At 51.9% G+C, this 14,150-nt stretch overlaps 1 protein-coding gene across 2 annotated transcripts in view; it reads right to left on the reverse strand.

Annotated features, from left to right (window-relative positions):
• The window catches only part of PODXL (podocalyxin like), a 35,896-nt gene that overhangs the window by 4,852 nt on the left and 16,894 nt on the right, over positions 1–14,150 (reverse strand). Inside the window, exons 3-8 of one of the 2 annotated variants that reach the window (XM_026868125.1) lie at positions 11,009–11,801; positions 8,121–8,275; positions 7,218–7,283; positions 1,852–2,008; positions 905–966; positions 634–801 (exon numbers count right to left, since the gene is read on the reverse strand). In XM_026868125.1, the coding sequence (XP_026723926.1) occupies positions 634–801; positions 905–966; positions 1,852–2,008; positions 7,218–7,283; positions 8,121–8,275; positions 11,009–11,654 (1,254 nt within the window). In that variant the 5' untranslated portion in view covers positions 11,655–11,801. Of the gene's footprint in view, positions 1–633; positions 802–904; positions 967–1,851; positions 2,009–7,217; positions 7,284–8,120; positions 8,276–11,008; positions 11,802–14,150 lie in introns of those variants that run through there. The other variant, XM_026868124.1, reaches the window with a different exon arrangement.

Raw genomic sequence — 14,150 nt, forward strand, 5'->3', positions numbered from 1 at the left:
CCCCATGTCTGTTTTTCCTTAAATCCTGCTGCTGCTCTGAAATTTGGCCAGGGCCCAGCTCTCCTAAAGGCTGAGCCATGCGTCATCGATGCTCCCCTGCAGCTGCTGTTCTCCTGCCATCCTCCCACCTGCAGCCCCTGGCACCCCTGGGAGGGCATCAAGGTGATGCTGGGCACCCAGTCCTGCTCCCATACTCATAGAAGTATTATAAGATTTTTTTTTTTTTTTTGAGAGAGAGAGGTGGGGGTATAGATGGGTTTGGAGGGGAGTTTTGGGTTGAGAAAACCTTTCTTGCCAAAATTATGAGCCAAGGATGCTGCTCAGCCGCCCTGTGCCCTGTCTGGCAGCGGGGATGTTCATTGCAGTACCCCCCAACCCTGACATTCCGTTGTTTCTCTGGTTTTCATCCTCACTTCCCCCCAACCCTGACATTCCCAAAGGGCAGCTCCTGGCCCTCCGGAGCACCCACAGCACTTGGGCACCTCTTAAGCAACACGCAAGGGTGTTGCCCACTGGGCAGCCTGGGATGTCTCCACCAGCGGAGATGGCAACATTGATGATCTTCATCTCCTGAAGGTGCCTCTGGGACAAAAAACTCTTGGACTACCTGTCCCACCCCCCCTCCCACCTTACCTGGTCCTTCTTTTGGGAGAAGCGCTGGTGGCAGCAGCCATAGATGGCCGCGATCAGCAGCAGGGAGCCAGCCAGGGTGATGATGGTGATGATCAGGGGTGTGCTGAACTCATCGTTGATTATCAAGTCCCTCTGCATTTTGTCGTAGGTGATGTTGGCGATGCCCAGCTGCCGCAGAAGAGACGGGTCAGGCCCCGAGGAGGGTTTCCTGTGCCACCCACCTCGGGGAACATCCGTGGGGAAGCTCTACTGTGCCTGGGGACCCACTTACCTCCTCTAACTTGTCCTTCTTCTCCTTCAGCTCCTCAAGGACTTTTTCAGGGTCCAAAGGGACTGGGGTAAGAAAGAGACTGCAGTGAGCATGAGGTGGGGGGGGCAGGTTGTGCCACCACCACCCTGTCCACGGGGTGACCCTGTCGCTGGAGGAGGTGGATGGAGAGGTGCAGGCATGGAGCCAACCCTTGCAGGTGCCCCCACAGCCAGACGAGGATCCATCACCTCTTCTCCTGGAAGGGGGACAGCCCCAGAGACCCCAGACCCCAACAGCCCCAGGCTGTGCGCACCCTAGGGTGGGGTCTCTGCTCCAGTGGGTGATTTACTAGTGAGAGGGGGCGAGGGTCTGTGACCAGAGCCTCCAGGCCATGCCAGAGCAGTGCAGAATTAGTCCCCAGGGCCCAAACTGCCCTGCCCAGGGTCGGGTGCTGGAGGCTGAACCCCCTACCCAACCCTGATGATGATGATGAGGATGGAACTTAGTCCTTCCTCCCCCGTGTGCTAGGGTAGCGTGATGTCTCCATCCTCCCAGCACCCTGGTGCTAAAGCAACACTTGGGCAGCCTCAGGCTGAGCTGGATTTCCCCAAAGGGCTCTGACTTGGGTGAGAAACTCCCCTCTGTGGTCCCCTGGGGAAGGATTTGAACTGGGTGTTGGATTTTAACCGCTTGGGAGGAAATTTTTCCTCCTGGAGCCTGGTCCTTGACTTGACTCCTCGTGGGCCGGAGAGGGATCTGGTGCATTCATTGGGCAGCAAAGGTGATTTCTGCGTCATTGTGCCTCTCCTGAGCCATTGAGATGGAGCAGCCCAAGGAAAGGAGCCCCTTGGCCAAACTCCAGCAGACCTGAGGGCTCTGCCAAGCCGCAGGCTCCATCCCGGTGCCAGGGTCCCCGATGCCACTCCCATCCTGTCCCCTTCCAGCCCGGAGAGTGGGACTGTACTTACGGTGCACGACTGCCCGCACGGCCCACTGCTGGGAGGGGGACCTGGGGGAGCTCAGCGTCACCGTGCACGTCTCCCTGCTGGCGTTGAAAGCGTGCTGGCCTGTGGAGCAGAAGCTCTCGAAGAAGGAGATGTTCATGCTGGCAGTCCTCCACTCAGCCTGCAGTGACAGCAAGGGCTCAGCACTGTCCCCCCCGACCTGGGAACTGCCGAGTAGCATCCTGCCCCCTCCCCCGGGATGCTGTGGCCATCCCCATTCTCCCCCCCCTCGGTCACCACTGGCCCTCCCAGGGAACAGGAAAAGTTTAAAAGTAGTTTCTTTATGAGAAGCTGAGCTCTTGGCTGCTGTTCCTCACCAGGGCCCTGCGCTGGCCTTATCTGAGAGCTGCAGCTTTTGGTGTTACAGGAATAGCAGGTCCCAGAGGGAAACGGGGTGGGGGGAGCAGGGGAGACTGAAGGGCCAGGGGGGGAGCAGGACAGGGCTGTGCAGCCCCCCTGTGCCCCCATGGGCGTCTGAAGCCCTTCTGCCACCTCCATTTCTACCTTCTGTCCCCACCAACATGGGTCCCTGTCCTCCCTAGAGCTTCCCCCTATCTCTGTGGTTCTGCAGAGGCAGGAGATAAAAGTTTTACTTTTGGATAAACTGGAGCATCCCTGGGGAGGGGTTAGCCTGGACAGCACCAGAGGGATGGGAGAGGGGTTGGTGGAGCCCACGTCCCCTCCAAAATGTTCCTGAGGCTTTTTGCATCTGCTCCTTTGCTTCGTAGCAGCTGGGAGCTCACTAAGGTAGAGATGATCACCCTCCTGCCTGCGCAGACCTTGCCCGCGCAGGTCCTTTGTGCAAAGGTGTCGTACATACAGCTCCTACACGCACAAGTCGCGTATGCACTGGTGCTGCACGCACAAGCACTGTGTGCACAAGTCCTCTGTGCACAGATTCTGCACGTGTAAGGTTTTGCCTTCACCGGTCCTGTGCGCACTGAAATGAGGTGCTGGGAAGGGCTCTGCTCCTGCCTGCTCCAGCTCCCCCAACCTTCCCCTCCCTCTGCAGCACCCTCTTCCCTGTGTCCCACTTGAAGTCCTGGCCAGCAGGAGTGCATGCTCCACTGCAAGGGCAGGAGCTGCCGGGCCAGGGAAGGCACCTTATCTCACCCCATCTTATCTAAATATTTGGGAAGCAGTGGTGGAGACAGGATGTGCTCGCCGGTGTCCAGCACAGAGCAAGGGTGAGCTCAGCATCGCGAGGCCCCGGCCATCCCTGCGCAGCGCCGCTGGCCCTCACCTGTCCTTTCGCTTTGCACGGGGAGAAACTTCCCCCTGGCCCCTCTCTTGAGTCTGCAGCATCCCGGCTGCATCCCTGGGGAAAGGGCTGGGTGGGAAACCTGCTCCCAGCCCTGCACAGCTGGATGAGCCCTTGGCAAGGCAGCACCCCCCAGAAAGCTCATCCCCAGCGGGACAGAGCGAAGAGGGTTACAGCCTGGTCCGGGCGATGGTTTTATCATCTTCGGACGCTGGGTTGTGCTCCTACGCTTTAAATGTCCTGCAGTTTATCAGTCCCTGCCTGTGAAACGTTCTCGGCAGAGGTAAGAAAAACCTCTCTGCTGCCTCCTCGCCATCCTCCATCCCCAGGTTTTGCCGCAGCTCTGTCTTCCCCCACCCCTTAATAACCTACATCTCCTTCTACCACCCCATGAGGGGAATAAAAAAAGACCTTTAAAAAGCCTTTTTTGGGGTGGGAAGGGAAATCAGAAGCAATGCTAAAACGCAGCTGAGCACCAAACCGCTTTGAGCAGTGCCTAAACCATTTTTGAGGCTGGACTGGAGGGATTTACCCTCTGCAGGCTTGGAGAGGGGCACGGCAAGGCCCGCTGCAGCTGGCAGGGATGCCCCAGCAGCTCTCCCCTCCCACCGCCAGAGCCGCTCACATTCCTTGGCCGGAGTTGACAGACGCTGCCGAGCAGCTCGAATCCGGTTCCCACACTGGTGGGGACCTAAAACTAACATCCCCGAATGAGGTAACGGCACTTGAGTCAACAAACCACCCCGCCAGCTGGACAGGGTGAGGGGGACCACAACCCTGCTCAGTGAGAGGGTCCCTCCGCCTGCTCCAGGGACCATCCCAGTGTCCCCAGAGCGGTGGGTGTCACACAGCAAATTCCCTCAGGCACCTGGGTACAGGTCCAGGTGATCCCGTTGTTTTTGGCCAGAGCAGGCACTGGTGCTCCCCAGTAGCCTCCAGCTCAGCTCACTGGGCATATCTGTGTCCCAAGTGGGGACACAATGGAGGAGGAACGCTGGTCTTCTGGGAGGTGGCCACAGGGCTGTGTGGCTCAGCCACAGCTCATGGGACACCAGCCACCTCTGACATTGTCACCTCTTGCTTCACTTAATGCATTTTGGGGTTGGGATGAGGAACAGAGCAGTCATCCATCCATCCATCCATCCATCTATCCATCCATCCATCCATCCATCCATCCGTTTATCCCAAGGCTGGAGCACCTCAAGCAGCCAACGAAAACCCAACTGAAGATGCATTTGTCATCCAGACCTTGGGAAAGTCATCCTATGGAATGCACGGCATCGAGCTAATAAGCCTTGTTAAGAAACTTGTTAATACCCTGCGGTAATCAAAGGAGAAGGGGAAAAAGGGAGGGTTGGGGAACATGGACCAAGCGGTTCAGTGCTGGTTAAAAACTGGGAACCAACCAGCCCATAAAATACCTTCAGTCCACAAAGTGGTACCAACCATAGATTTGGCTTTAGTTTTTAAGATTTACAGTTTGAAGGTGGGTTGGTTTTGGTTTTTTTTTTTAATTAAAATTTACTGCAGCTGGAGAAACTGAGGTTCATCAGGGTCAATGCCCTCAATTCCTGGGTTCAAGCCCAACCATTGTGGAGGGGTCCCTGCGTCGCCAGTGCTGCCCCGTGAGCCCAGCTCCGCACAGGGTGGCTGCTCTGCGCTACCCTCTCCCCTGCCATGTGTGATTTGGACCCGTCCCCTACCACCAGCCTCCACCTTGCCCTCGATGCTTCCCTGGCTCCTCTCTGGAGCTGAGCTTTTAGCACAATGCTGCCCTAACTCTGGCTCGTTCTTGCGGACCGGCATTGGAGCCGTTTCTGGAACACTTCTCCTTATAGCGTGCACTTTCCTGTTTTCCCACGGGTTGTGAAATGCAAAGGATTTTTTTCACTTTGCTGTCAAGATTTGGCTAGAGACTTGTTTACCGGGCCTACAAAGCAGGGAAACCAGATAGTGCCATTTCTCTGTTATCTGCTCAGCTTGGGAGGCATAAAATTTGTTGCAATTTTCAGGAATACACCGAGTGGAAAGTTAACGGCAAGCGGGTGGGAGGTGTTTTGGCAGCCGGGGAGAGCGATGCTATGGGAGGATGCACCCTTGCAGCCTTTCTGAAGCTGTTTCGAGGCGTACTTGGCATTTTGTACTAACAATGCTTCGGCTCGTTATTATGCCCAGAGGAACCTAAGGGAAACAGGGCGGCAGACTTGCTGGCTCGCCAGCTCCAGCGCCGCTATCGCCCAGCGAGGCGGGTAGAGAGGAGCGATGGATGATGCCAAGCCGTGATGTCTGCCCACCCCTTAGCTGGTGCATCGCCGCGCACCAGCGCTTCCCAGCCTTACATCCCCGTTTCCATAAAGCCTCCTGGCACAACTCCAGAGAAACCCCGGGGAGGACAGCAGCTCCATGCAGAGAATGACTGTGCCCAGAAGGAGAAAGGAAAGCGTTAAACACCAGCACAGTCATAAGTCACCCGGGTGGTTTAGAGGGTCCAAAATTAGGGTTTTGTTTGTTTTTGGTTTTTTTTTTTTTCAATCTGATGAAATATTTTTATATATTTGATGTAAAATTTGGTGAGAAGCTTTCCCAGCGTGGACACGGCTGCAGGTTCAGCCACTGTGCAAAGCAGGGCAGGGGATGCTCTCAGAAGAGCATCGGGGCCACAGGCATCATGGTAATAAGGTCCCTCCTTGGATTCATCCTCAGTATTAAGGGCATTATGGCTAAGAATATCATCATTTCTGCAGGTGTGCGGGCAAGGAGCGTTTACACCCAGCAGCAGCCACAGTAGGAAGGTGATGATCACAGGATGGCAGCAGATGGGCACTTCCCCTTCTCCAGGAGCACGGTGGGTGCTATTGGGAGGTCCAAGCCCTCTCCAGGGCTGCCGGGCAGGGCCATCACCAAGCCACAGGGAATTTTAAGAGCTGCTGTGGTCAGTAGGAACGATCGTGCTCGTCTCAGCACGTACCTCAGGGCGTTTTAGGAACACAGTGTGGCTTTGCTTTGCGTCTTGCCACTGCACGGTGAAGCCAAGTCAGTCCATTTTACAAATGGGACAGCACAGGATCACGAACCTGGGCAGTTATTTCTGATGCTGTGCAGCGTAAGCTGTGAGAAGGTCCCTTAAATGCCAATTTCCTAATGCTTGCACTGCCTTGGCAGTGCTGGGAGGCAGAAACCAGAGTATTACAATGACAAAACCCACCCCTGAGCCCCTACCCACAGCTCAGACAGACACAATCACTGTCAAGGTGTCACCAGCCATGTGGTATTGTCTTTTCCTCTTGGTCAAACTTAAACTTCAGCCTGTTTAGAAGTTATCAATATATTGCATCTTCCCTATTACAGGAAACTCACGGTTTGCACACAAATAATTTTGAAGATGAATATCCCTCAGAAAAAACAGCAGATTGTACCCACCCACCAGAAGAAGGGGTCTTGGGTTGGGCTTGGCTTTCCCCAACCTTGGCACTACATTGTACTACCCCCTGGTCTTGTAGAGGGTTTGAAACAAATGAAATGGAGTTTTTTTGCTCTCACATCAGGGTTCTATGAGAGCTGATACAGCATCGAGGTGCACAGTGAGTCCCAAACTCCAGGCTGCTCTTCTTCCCAGTTGCTCTGCAGTTGGATGCCACCCTACCCCAGCTGTGAGGTTGCAAGATCTCACCATTTGCACAACTGTGGAGAAACTCCACCTTTTTTTGCTTGGGTTTTTGGGATGAACTTCTGGCCCCTCTGCAAAGGCAGAAAGCTTTCCCGTTAGCCTTTGCAGAGGGCAAGTTTCACCCTCTAAAATTTCACACTGCTTTTTCTGAGACCTGGGTGGGCTCAGCTGGTCCTTTTACTTGAAGACGACCACACAGGCCTCTCCTCCTCCCATATCCCCACCAGGTGATGCTGCTGAATGTGGGTTTGCATTTACCATTTTACATCCCAAAAGGAGTTGTATCTTATTTTGGTGAAATTACTCGAATGCCTGTAGGCTCACATGCTCAGGGTACCACAGGTTAAAAGCAACAGAGCTGCTAATCCTACATAGAAGTCCAAAAGGGTGGTTGGTACTTACACAGGTTTTAGCTTCTTTCAGATACATGATGGGCCCATTATTTTGCACCTCGTCTTTACAGAAGAACTGGAAAGACAGAAGAAAAGCAACTCTCAAATTGTTGATATAGGTTGGAAGGACAGTGGCTCACCGATACAACAGATTGCCCCAAACCAGGATGCATCCCAACCAAAGCCGTGATCCATTTTATAGAGGTGAGACAGGCCTGGGAGCCCTTCACTCAACCCTTTTTGTGTGGAAAGGGTTTACACACATAACTGACATGGTTGCTGATGCCCTTCCCAAACCAGGCTTAGAATTTGCAGTGTGGCGTAAAGCAGGAATTGGTTTAGGCAGTAGGAAGGTCCATGCCAGTGGGCCACAATGCAGTCCCGCCATACAAAAGCCAAGCATCTAGAAGCAGAATCCTCTTCCCTCCTTCCTAGCACTGGGATTTTTAGGTATCCTGGCTTGCGTTATGAGACTCTGTAGTCCCAAACTATTTCTGCTAATATCACCCATGCATGGTTTATTGTGGTCTTTACCCTCTCATCAAGTCCAAGTCCACCCCAAGGCAGTTTCTGCTCTCCATAATGTTTCCCTCCCTCTTCCCAAATTTCACTTCTTCCCTGTTCAGCACCCAGACCATAATGCCCGTCACCTTCATCCTCTGTGTCTCTTCACTGGCAAGCTACAGGAGAAAGGGGTTGGACTAAACGACCTTTAAAGGTGCCTTCCAACCCAACCCATTCTATGTTTCTGTGACCCAGAATTATTTTGCTGCCTCATGTTTTCCTAAGGCAGATCTCTCTGACACCAGCTTGCACAGTGTGAAGGGCTGCAGACTTCACACGTACAGGGGATGCCAGCTAAATATTCATAGACACCACCACAAAGTGCCCACCTTCCCATAGGCTTCATTACCTCGTTTTGGAATGAAATGTTAGGGTGCTGGTGTCCAGGACGGCTGCTCACTGTCTGGTCCCCCGGGGCTGGGGCTGATGGCTGGGTGCTGGCAGGCCTCTGGTCAACACTTGTAGGTTTGGTTGACACAGATCCGGTGTCATGGCTTTCCTGGCCTGGGTCCCCAGTACACACCAAAAAAACAAGCAGACAGATACTGATACAGTATAGAGGTACAGCTAATACAGCTCCGTGCACGCCTGAAGATAAGTTTTGATCTCTAGAACTGCCTTGAAGCTCATTGTGCCAAAGCTTGGAGAGGTTTGGGCTGCTGCTTTTTTTTTTAAAAAAAAAACAAAAACAAAAACAAAAAACCCAACAACAGAAACAACCCAACTTTGATATGGAAAAAATATTATTTCTGATTTTATTTTCTGATGCTGAAAGTCATCAGCTTGTTCTGGAGAGAAGAACCCAAGGGCTCCTCACTACACAATGTCCACAAAGGACACTGAATTACTTGAGCATGTCCAGAGAGGGCAACGGAGCTGGGGCAGGGTCTGGAGCACAGGTCTGCTGGGGAGCGGCTGGGGGAACTGGGGGGGTTCAGTCTGGAGAAGAGGAGGCTGAGGGGAGACCTCCTGGCCCTCTGCAACTCCCTGCCAGGAGGGGGCAGAGAGGGGGGATGAGTCTCTGGAGCCAAGGAGCCAGCGCCAGGCCCCGAGGGAATGGCCTCAAGCTGCCCAGGGCAGGGTCAGGCTGGCTCTGAGGAAGGATTTCTGTGCAGAAGGGGCTGTTGGGCGTTGGAATGGGCTGCCCAGGGCAGGGGGGAGTCCCCGGGATCCCTGGAGGGGTTGAAGAGTCGGGCTGAGCCAGCGCTGAGGGATCTGGGGGAGTTGGGAACTGTCAATGTTAGATTAACAGTTGGACTGGATGATCTTCAAGGAGATAAAATGATCTCCTTTCCAACCTCGATGATTCTGTGATGGCTGTGCGTTGGTAGCCGGGTGATCAGTTAATAAAGGAGTATCCCGGGTAAATGGGATGGCCCTCATTTCACTTTATCTGGGGTGTCTTCCATGTAGGTTTCTACAACAGGTAGAGTATCTGAGCTGGCTACCCAGGAGCTCCCGGCGAAGGGAGCTCATTGTGCAATCCCACTGTAAACTGCAGCCGCCTCTCTTAGGAGGGGATGAAACCCCACAGCCCCTGTTGACTTCATCAGCTATGGAAGAAGTCCAGGGTGACATGCTTAGAAGTAGCACCTGGTACCACGGGAGAGAGCCTGGCGTGTCCTGCCTGCCTGCTACTCCAGAAGGGCACAAGCTCCAAGTCTACCAGCCCCATGCAGGTGTCTCAGATACCTGAGATCATCTCAGATGCCTTTGTTAAGATCTGTGGCATCTTACAGATTCTTGTGCAGTGGGAGCACAGCAGGCTCCTGCCTCCCCAAATCCTTTTGAAGAAATGGATCTCCATCCCTGGATTCCTAACCAATCCTTAAATGCTAACAGACAGAGTTAAAACACCACATCCTGTTCACAGCCTGTTTGCTTTTGGGACTCCTGCCTCTTCCACCGAAAAGATGAGGGATATTTATCTCCCCGACACATTCTGAGGGCTGCAGGAGAGAATTAATTTCAAAGCTGTCTGTTTGTCTCTCATTCTCTCACCTGTTTATTAAATGTAAAGGTTTTTTAGACCTCTTCACGCTCAATGCTTGAGGTCAAATTTGAATTAACATAATTTCATATATCATCCTTTAATAGCGAATAGCCCTGAGGAGCAGGAGGGGAGAGAAACATCCTTCATGAAGATACCCATTTCACCTCTTCATGCCTGCTAACATGCTCTAAGCACGACTTGGGTGAAGCCAGTAAGGATGGTCTTGACTTAGACTTGGCCTATTTACTGATGCTGAGAGCTGTAAGACTGAGGGGGATGGAGATGGTTTTTTGAGTGGCTTCTGTATTACAGATAGCTGGAAATTGGGTCAAAAAAAACCCCAAACCCAAAACCCAACATTCTCCAGAGGAAGGTAATGAAGGGCTTCAGCTCATCACAGCTTTCATTCAGACCCAGACGTGAGCTGAACCCACAGTCCCCCCCCCAAGTCTAGAAAGCTCCATGGAGCCCTCACAGTCCCACAGCGTGATTACTTTCCCATAAACACTACCACACAAAATTCAAGCCAGGAGCCTAAACTGTGCCTCACCAGGACACTTGTGAACAAACATGACTCTGTGATGCTCCAGAGGTCTAGAGAAAACATATTAATGGTGTTCAGCAAGATCCTAAACACCACGTGGACACTCCTAATGCTGCTTAGACAGAAGTCAGCAGCCAAATCCCCCGCAGCAATGGTGCATATCCTACCTAACTGCTTAGACTCTTTAGAGGTTGTAGACTCCGAGTTTAGCCACAAAATCTCCTTAGTCACCTAAAGCTTATTTTCTGTGCATGCCCAGACAGGCTCCACTAAGCTGTCAGCCATACTAGGGAACTTCTACAATCAGCATTTCAGGGGGTTGTCGATCCGTTTCACCAACTCTACCACATCCGTCTCCACCTCTGAGCTCATCACTGCTGGCTCCCTTTTGTGGTCACTGAAGATCAAGTCATTGCAGTTGGTGATGCTTTGGGCACACTTTGGTCCATCCCAAAGCCAATGTCTACAAACAGCCAGTTGATTCATGCCTTGAATTTCACAAACCACATTGACTCGACCTCCACCAGTGACAACAGGGACCTAAACACGCAGTTGTCATGGAGACAACTATACTGGAAAGTCCTAAAACGAGACAAGGTGATGACACCCCATAATGACAGGAGGTGTTTAGGGTAGCCAAAGGAAAAGACCACAAAAAGCCCTCCCAGCATGAGAAATCGAGGTTCTTGTCTTCTGGTACCTGCTCCAGGAGTCGATGTGGTGGCTGCCTCTGAGACCTTGTCGATGCTGCCGGGTGGTAAAGACGGAGACACTTTGCTAGTGGTGAGAGACACGGATCCATCAAAAGGGGTAACAGAAGGGCTGATGCTTCCAGGTCTGCTGGAAGAGGCCAGTCCCTGAACTGGAGAACTGGAAGAAGAGTGAGGCTGCTTGGTGGCGGGTATGGCAGAAGAGACAGCATCGTCCTTGGGCCCAGGGGGAAGGTTGCTCCCTGGGTCTCCTGTACTCGCAGTGGTGTTGGTCACCTGGTCCAGAGGCTGGCTTCCCTGAGTGGCCACGCTGGGAGTGGGTGTGAGGGCTGCTGGAGAGCTGCTCACATGAATGGATGAAGGACTGGCAATAGTGGTGTTTGCCAGGCTTCCTAAGTTGGCTGGAGGGGTGATGCTGGAAGTTGGAGCTGGAGGGGTGGTTGCTGAGGCTCTGGAGCCAGTGGAAGGGTTGACCTGCTGAGACGGGCCAGTCAATGTTGCGAGGGTAGGTGATGGGTTTCCCGGGTTGTGTGTGGAGACGGTCCCTTGAACTGCAACAGATGGTGTTGCAGAGATGGAGTGTGGGGTTCCCATGTTGTCTGTAGAGGTGGTCCCCTGAACACTGGCAGAGGACATCGTAGGGGTGGGTGATGGGGATTTTAGGTGATCTGTAGGTCCTGTGGTCCCACTCGTCTTGCTGCTGGCTGTAATTGTGACGTTCTGCCCATTTTCTCCTGGGTTTGCAAGAGACGTGTTTGTAACATTCTGAGAGCTGACACCTAGGGAAAAGTAAAAACACCAAGGTAAACTCTGAACCAAGGAAACTACTCTTGGTTTCCACCCAGAACAGGTACTAGTAGAAATAAATGCTGACCAGAAACCAGGAGTCATTCACTCAGGGCTCGTCTCATGCTCTCTCAACTCATACCAAACGCCAGGTTCTGGTATTGCCCGGTCCAGCAGAAAGCAGAGCAGAGGAGGAGGAGGAGGAGAAGGAGGAGGAAGCCCGAGCAACCTCCACAAGAAACATAGTCAAACTCACATGACTTCAAAGGGGTCGGAGGGTGAGCAGGAGGGCAAGACCTGCTGGTTCCCGGAAGATGGGAGGTGTACCTGCTCCCATGCAAAGCACTGCAAGTCATTCCCAAAATAAAGTAGATCCAGCCCTTGTGAGGGGGAAGCCAAGGGGTGCGCCGAGCGCTCTTTGTCCAGCCAGAGAGGTCTTTCACATCTCTGAAGTGGTGAGTAGCCTCAGATAAATAAGGTGACATATATTCTTTTTACAAGCTCAAGTTTTGTTTCCTTAATTGTTCACATTTCAACTTAGGTTTTTCTTCCCCTCTCAAACTCAGATGATTACTATAAAAAGTCATAAAGAGGCACTCTCACTTAAATCCAGAGTCAAACCATTGACAGTGGTGAGGCCCTGGCACAGGCTGCCCAGAGAAGCTGTGGCTGCCCCCTCCCTGGAAGGGTTCAAGGCCAGGTTGGACGGGGATTTGGGCAACCTGGGCTGGGGGAAGGTGGCCCTGCCCAGGGCAGGGGGGTGGAACTAGATGGGCTTTATGGTCCCTTCCAACCCAAACCATTCTGCGATTCTATGAAAATTTGTACACACTGAAATTCCCAGCTGGGTGAACTGTGGAAACAATATTTATCCCACTTGCTCTGAAAGAATGGGTCAACGCCGGACAGAGTTTGCAAGTAAATACAAAAAGCATTTACTTGGAGCTGCATTATTTTAATGTTCAGTTCAGCTGCCCATTGCAAATATTATTACCAATCTACAATCGCATACTTGTTTAGCGGATTATTCTAATATTCTGAAAAGCTCGAGAAAGTTTCTGGAAAGCTCAAGAAAGTTGCATAAAAACATTTAAAGTCAGTGTTCACTTTCAAAAGAAAATCTTAAAAATATATATATATATATATATCAAAGGATACATTTAGAAAAAGGAGAAGCAAGCCAGGAAAATGAAGGGCTGCATCTCCATGTGCTACACAAATCTAATGCCACTGCCCAAACCATGAAATTCCCATGTTTTTTCCATGGTTTTTACCCTGCGTTTGTATGCCACGTAGAAACGCTACTTTTAGCATGGCTTATTTGGTTTTGAGGAAATCCATGAAGTATTTCACTGAGAGTTGACATTACCTAAGTAGAAAAAAAGCTCTGTCTTATTAAAGCAAAGAGGGTTGTCCATTGATCAATTATCTCACATTATCATACATAAGGAGACCTGCAGTTTGTTTCTGAAGAATACTTTAAATTTTCCAATTATGAAGCTGTTTCTCAGTGCGGGATGCGGCTGAAGGACAGCTTGCCTGACAAAAGAGAGCTCTCCGACAGCAGAGAGCTCTGCAACACCCTGCAATGCTAAAATGTGGTATATTCACCACTACACGGGTATAAAAACGTGGGTCCAATTTTCTCTTTGTAATCACTGCAGGAGCTTCATCAATTGCCACGGAGATAATCGCACATGGTAACCACCAGCTCTGGGCTCTTGCTCAAATTCACCCTAGGAAAGGTTCGACCAATTTTCCACCTTTCAGGAAGCACGGGCTGCACTGAGCCACTTCATCGTGGATCTGTCCGGAGTCAAGGCAACAACCTGGTTTGGTGGGGGGCGGGGAGAGTTTCTTCCATTTGATGACTGTGCAGAAGACGGCTATTCTTTTGCCCCGTGAAGCAATTGTATATTATTTCCAATCCTCCAAAACAAGAGTCACACTTCCAAGGTTTGATTTTTAGCCATATCCTAATGCTGCCCTGCAGGAATCTGCTGCGCTCCTCCATGCTGGCATACTGGCAAAGCATTTTCTCTTACGGAGCCTGTTTATTAGCACTGGTCGTGCTTCAAAGGTCTGATGAAAGCTCAAGTTTCTGAGATTCATACTGCTGGGGAAATATAACCCCACCACGTCAGGACCTGGCGTGGTGAGACAGGGCCTGGGAAGTGGGATTGGGAATGGGGAGGCTGCAACAGGTTTGGGGTTCCACAGGAGCTGCCTGGGAGCAGGGTGTGTTTGGAGGAGTCAGAGGGGCTGTGGATCTGCATAGACATCCAAATGGAAATGGAAATGGAAATGGAAATGGGAAGGGAAGGGAAGGGAAGGGAAGGGAAGGGA

Source organism: Athene cunicularia (assembly GCF_003259725.1).
Source record: "Athene cunicularia isolate RWA chromosome 1 unlocalized genomic scaffold, athCun1 chr1_part2, whole genome shotgun sequence".
Lineage (NCBI taxonomy): Eukaryota > Metazoa > Chordata > Aves > Strigiformes > Strigidae > Athene > Athene cunicularia.